Source organism: Elaeis guineensis, chromosome 4 (genome assembly GCF_000442705.2).
Source record: "Elaeis guineensis isolate ETL-2024a chromosome 4, EG11, whole genome shotgun sequence".
NCBI classification, from domain to species: domain Eukaryota; kingdom Viridiplantae; phylum Streptophyta; class Magnoliopsida; order Arecales; family Arecaceae; genus Elaeis; species Elaeis guineensis.
In genome coordinates this window covers 22,935,543-22,941,301 of record NC_025996.2, presented here as the reverse complement: position 1 = coordinate 22,941,301, position 5,759 = coordinate 22,935,543, and the positions used below count along the sequence as shown (strand labels likewise).

Genomic DNA, 5,759 nt, shown 5'->3' with positions numbered 1-5,759 from the left:
AAAAGAGGGACCCCAATGTATACTATCAATCTGTCTCTCACGCTCCTTCTATAGAATATGATACTGACTTGAGCATCAGAGGATCTCCATCGAAACCGCCTCCCATCGAAGCTGTTCTTGTAGATTGTGCCTCTGGGAGATCGATCTCGATCTTCCACTCCGGCTCCTTTGGTGCCAGCCGCAATCTTGCACCAACAAAAATATTCATAGAATTGCTATTATATGCTAAATTAAGAGTTTCATAATATATATGATCGATCCTTATTTTATGAAAATATAAAATAATTTTTTTTATAATAAAGTAACCGATAGTTAAAAAATAAGTGAGAAGTTTTGAGGTTACCTACCTCTTCTGCCTTAGACCTTCAAATTTTGCTAGATGAATTTATTAAACCAATTTAACATATTAAAATATAATTAATTCTTATTTGATAAAAATTCAATCACAAAGAAAGAAGACTGTTGATTGGATGGTCGATTTAAGAGGCTACTTAGGCATCGAGACAGTTTAAGGTCTCCTAGTTGAGGTCAACATGAATCCACAACATAAGGAGGTAGGACTCGATATAAGGGTTCATAAGTCTTTTTAAAGAGAAAGTGGAGAGAATCTTAGTATTTCTCAAATAAAAAAATTATGATTAAGATCATCAGGAGTTATGCCAAGGTGACTTAATAAGGGGTCAACAATGATCAGAATTTACAAATATTTGGCATGGATTGAACTGGAATCCGACAAACTGCATAAATATCGAAGCGATTTTGGGCTTCCTTTCTAAAAGAATTTTTTGGTTCATAGTAAGGGAGCATGACAATGACATTGGGGTCCATGAATGAGATGGAAAAAAAAAAGAGAGAGCATGAGAGAGACATAAGAGAGAAGAAGAAGAGAGAGACACATGATAGATCGACAACCTTTCTCTCTCCTTTTTCTTTTTTTTTTCTTTTCTTTTCTTCTCTTCTTCTTTCTTTAGCTAAATAGGAGAAGAAGTTGGGTGGTGGCTAGTTATCAAATAACCAACAATAGATGGTGACAACAAGTGGCCGATGGCGGTGGGGCATAAGACAGTCGGTGGCAAGATTCAATTGGTGGAAAATCAAGGGAAAAGACCCAAAATTAGGGGAAGGCATTCATGATGAAAATCTAGTGGGATTTCAATAAATCCGACATCGACGGGACTACCTAAGGTTGTGGGGAGGAGGGTAAGAGAGAGGGGAGGTGAGGGCGAGCCCATATCTTGGCTCCGTGATCCCTCAACGTCGATTTCAGTGGGCATGGGTCTTGGAAGATTGATAAAAAAAATAGAGGAGAAAAAATGAGAAAGAAGAGAGGTGAGCCAATGCTTGTAGTGGCTTGAAGAAAGATTTCTTTTATAGAAGAGATCTCGGGTTTTGATTGTCCTAGATCTCTATTTTTTTCATTGGAATCGAAGAGAAAAAATACTTCTTTGAGGAGTCTTCTTTTCTCTTTTTGTCCCCCGCCCCCACCCCAGCTCCACATAAATGGAAGGGGGCATGCAAATTTAAGAGGAAAACCTGTAACAACAAATCATTAGAGCCAAATCATTTGGTGATGAAGGCTTAGAGTCGAAGTCTCCAATTAATCGATGCTAAAGGGTATGGTGCCCATACAAATAGCATTGCATTGGAAAGTTTGTAAGCAATGCCAATGTGCTCGGGAATGGCAATGTTATAGTTGTTGGAGAAATTCTTGTGTAGACTTAGTCTACAATAAATGCTGTAGATTAAGTTAATAAAAATAAAGATTAGAGTCGTATTTTGGTTGATGGATGGTTGGGAGTTGAATTATATTTTATTGATTATCCCATTGATTTTATTGATTATCCCATTGATTATTCTCTTGATTACAATCTCAACTCAACTCTTGACTCTGATCTTTATTTTTATTAGCTTAGTCTATAGTATTTATTGTAGACTAAGTCTACATAAGAATTTCTCTGGCTGCTGGCATGGCACCACATGCACACTTGGCCATCTACAAGGCATGTGGTTCTTATGGTTGTCAAACATCCACTACACTTGCTGGGATGGATGCGGCAATCAAGGATGGGTTAGATGTGATGTCGCTCTCACTTGGAGGATCAGCATCCACTCCTTTCTATGAAGATGCAACCGCAGTTGCCGCCATCAGTGCAATCAAGAAGGGAATCTCAGCAAGCTTTGCTATTGGTAATAGGGGCCCATTTGGTTCACTTAACAATGATGCTCCTTGGATCCTTACAGTACGAGTAGGAGTGAGCGCCATGGACAGAAACACGAAGGTGATTCTGAAGCTTGGAGATCGACAGAAATTTAATGGCGAGTCAGCCTTCCATCCCATGGACTTCCCATCAACCATGCTCCTCTCGTTTACCCTCAAGATGATTTTGGGCGTAGCTGCAACTCTTTCTCGAATGCCACTTCAATCAAGGGGTTGATAGTAGTCTGTGACCTTGCTGAAGCTTTTAGAATCGACATGGGCGCAGAGGCTAAGATGGCGGGTGGTGCAGCAATGATAATATCAAACAAGGTTGCAAACGGATGTATCACCCTTGCTGAAGCTCACAAGTCACAATTTCTCAGCTTTGCAAGTTAATTATGTCGATTGACCGAAGATCAAATCTTACAAACGAGCCAACTCCCTCCATTGTTTTTAAGAGCAAAATAATCAGAATTTTCTCCAGCTCCTATCGTCAGTTTTTTTTCTTCTAGATCTCTATATTGCATGCCCCAGGTGCAATTGGACCTTGTTAAATCCCACAACGGATAACAGGCCACACTACCTTTTGTATTTCAACAATTTTTAATTACGTGATGTTCATCATGCATATGCTCCAAAATTTATCTTGAATCATTTAAATATGATGCATGCAATAACTGCATCTCATTTAGAGAAACATAATGTTTTAAGCACTGATATTTGAAAATCGAAAAAATATTTATTATAATAATAATATCATATTATTATTATAATAAATTAATTAATAATTAAAAATAAATAAAATATATAAAATAATATGTGATATAATTTATAAAAAATAATAAAATATATGATAATTAATAAAATATAAAATTTTTTATTAATTTATTATAAATTTAATATGACATCATCGTTACACTGAATATTTTTTCAAATCGAGTAAATATCCTGAAAGCCTGACATCTTGGTCCAGGAGTTAACGTCCCTGCAGCATGGCCATTTCAACTTCCACAAATCAAAACGAAATGACCTTTGCTGTCATGTCTGGGACCTCGATGTCCCCTCCGAATCTTAGCCGGATTGCAGCACTTTACCGAGAGGAGAGAACTCTTTTTCAGAATAATATAAAAAAAAAAAAAAATATTAAAATATATCAAAATGAAATTTATTTATCAAACTAATGCAAAAGGGAAAATGTCATTTTGAATGACGTTTTTTCTCCCTCCACATCACCCCCCATTTCCACAGTGGCATCGTCCCAAAAAAAAAAAAAAAAAAGAAGAAACGCCATTTGGAATGGCGTCTTTAAAAACACCATTTTGAATGGCGTTTTTAAAAACGCCATTCAAAATGGCGTTTTCAAATTTTTTCACAAAAAAAAAAGAAAAAAATCGTAAAAAATTGAAAAAATTAGTTTTTTAAAATTTAAAATTAATTAATAAATTAAAATTATAATTTTGATTGAAATTTAAAATATAAAGATTTGAATTTGTAATTCATTAAAAAAATAATTTAGATTTTTTATTTAAAATAATTTTTAAAAGATGTCAAAAAAAATCTTAAGAAATAAAAAAAAATTATCATAGAAAATAAAAAAAAGAGAAAAAAATATGAAAGAAATAAAAATTTAAAATTTAATTGAAAAACATTATTCGAAATGCTTGTCCTAAAAATTTTTAAAAAAAAAATTTAAATAATAAAAAAAAATATAATTTAAAATTTAAAAGAAATAAAATTTTAGAGATTAATTGAAATAAAAATAAGCATTCAAATTACTTTGTCAAATTAAAATTAATTTATTTTAAAAATATTCAAAAAAATTGAAAAATAGGCTAAAAAATTTTTATAAAAACATAAAGAATTGAAAAAAAATAGAAATTATAATTGTAATTGAAGAACAAAGTTTATAATTTTTAATTTTAAGAAATAAGAATTATAATTTTAATTGAAATTAAAAATTACTTTTTAAATAACTAAATTAATTGAAATATAAATTTTTCAGAAATATTTTAAATAAAAGAAAAAAAATACGTAATAGAATATCAAAAAGATAAAAATGGAAAAAAACTAAAATTAAAATTTAAAATTATAAAAATTATAAATTAGATTAGAAAAAATATATCATAAAAGAATAAAATTAAATTAAATTAAATACAATTTTATTTTTAGGGTATTTTATAAATGTGACTTAAAAAAATTAAATTTGAATTAAATTTTGATAAAAAAGAAATACATTAATAAGTTAAAAAATGATGAAAAGTTAAAAAGTTAAAAAGTTAAAATTTTTAAAAAGTCAGAAAAAATAAGAATTATAAATTTAAATTTTAAAAAAAATAAAATTTTAAAGATTAAGTGAAATAGAAATATTTTTTAAAATTAATTTCTCAAATTAAAATTAATTTAATTAAAAAAATTTCTAAATAAAATATAAAAATTGCCTAAAAAAATTTCATAAAAAGATAAAGAATTGAAAAAAAATAGAAATTCTAATTGTAATTGAGGAACAAAGTTTATAATTTTTAATTTTAAGAAATAAGAATTAAAATTATAATTGAAATTAAAAATAATATTTTAAATAACTAAATTAATTTAAACATTAATATTTAAAAAATGAAAGAAAACTAAAATTAATTTTTTTAGGCAATTTTTAATTAAATTAATTTTAATTTAAGAAATTAATTTTAAAAAATATTTCTATTTCACTTAATCTTTAAAATTTTATTTTTTTAAAAATTTAAATTTATAATTCTTATTTTTTCTGACTTTTTAAAAATTTTAACTTTTTAACTTTTCATTATTTTTTAACTTATTAATGTATTTCTTTTTTTATCAAAATTTAATTCAAATTTAATTTTTTTAAGTCACATTTATAAAATACCCTAAAAATGAAATTGTATTTAATTTAATTTAATTTTATTCTTTTATGATATATTTTTGCTAATCTAATTTATAATTTTTATAATTTTAAATTTTAATTTTAGTTTTCTTCCATTTTTATCTTTTTGATATTCTATTACGTATTTTTTTTCTTTTATTTAAAATATTTCTGAAAAATTTATATTTCAATTAATTTAGTTATTTAAAAAGTAATTTTTAATTTCAATTAAAATTATAATTCTTATTTCTTAAAATTAAAAATTATAAACTTTGTTCTTCAATTACAATTATAATTTCTATTTTTTTTCAATTCTTTATGTTTTTATAAAAATTTTTTAGCCTATTTTTCAATTTTTTTTGAATATTTTTAGAATAAATTAATTTTAATTTGACAAAGTAATTTGAATGCTTATTTTTATTTCAATTAATCTCTAAAATTTTATTTCTTTTAAATTTTAAATTATATTTTTTTATTATTTAATTTTTTTTTTTAAAAATTTTTAGGACAAGCATTTCGAATGATGTTTTTCAATTAAATTTCAAATTTTTATTTCTTTCATATTTCTTTCTCTTTTTTTTTATTTTCTATGATAATTTTTTTTTATTTCTTAAGATTTTTTTTGACATCTTTTAAAAAATATTTTAAATAAAAAATCTAAATTAATTTTTTTAATGAATTACAAAT

At 26.8% G+C, this 5,759-nt stretch overlaps 1 protein-coding gene across 1 annotated transcript; it reads left to right on the top strand.

Annotated features, from left to right (window-relative positions):
- The first annotated feature begins 1,967 nt into the window (after positions 1 to 1,967).
- On the top strand, positions 1,968 to 2,435 carry LOC140857270 (subtilisin-like protease 4). The gene has a single exon (XM_073256042.1). It carries the CDS (start codon positions 1,968 to 1,970, stop codon positions 2,433 to 2,435), a length of 468 nt encoding a protein of 155 aa, XP_073112143.1.
- The last annotated feature ends 3,324 nt before the right edge of the window (positions 2,436 to 5,759 follow it).

Coding starts and splice junctions, on each gene's coding strand:
- LOC140857270 (XM_073256042.1), top strand. CDS start 1,968: ATGGCACCACATGCACACTTGGCCATCTACAAGGCATGTGGTTCTTAT.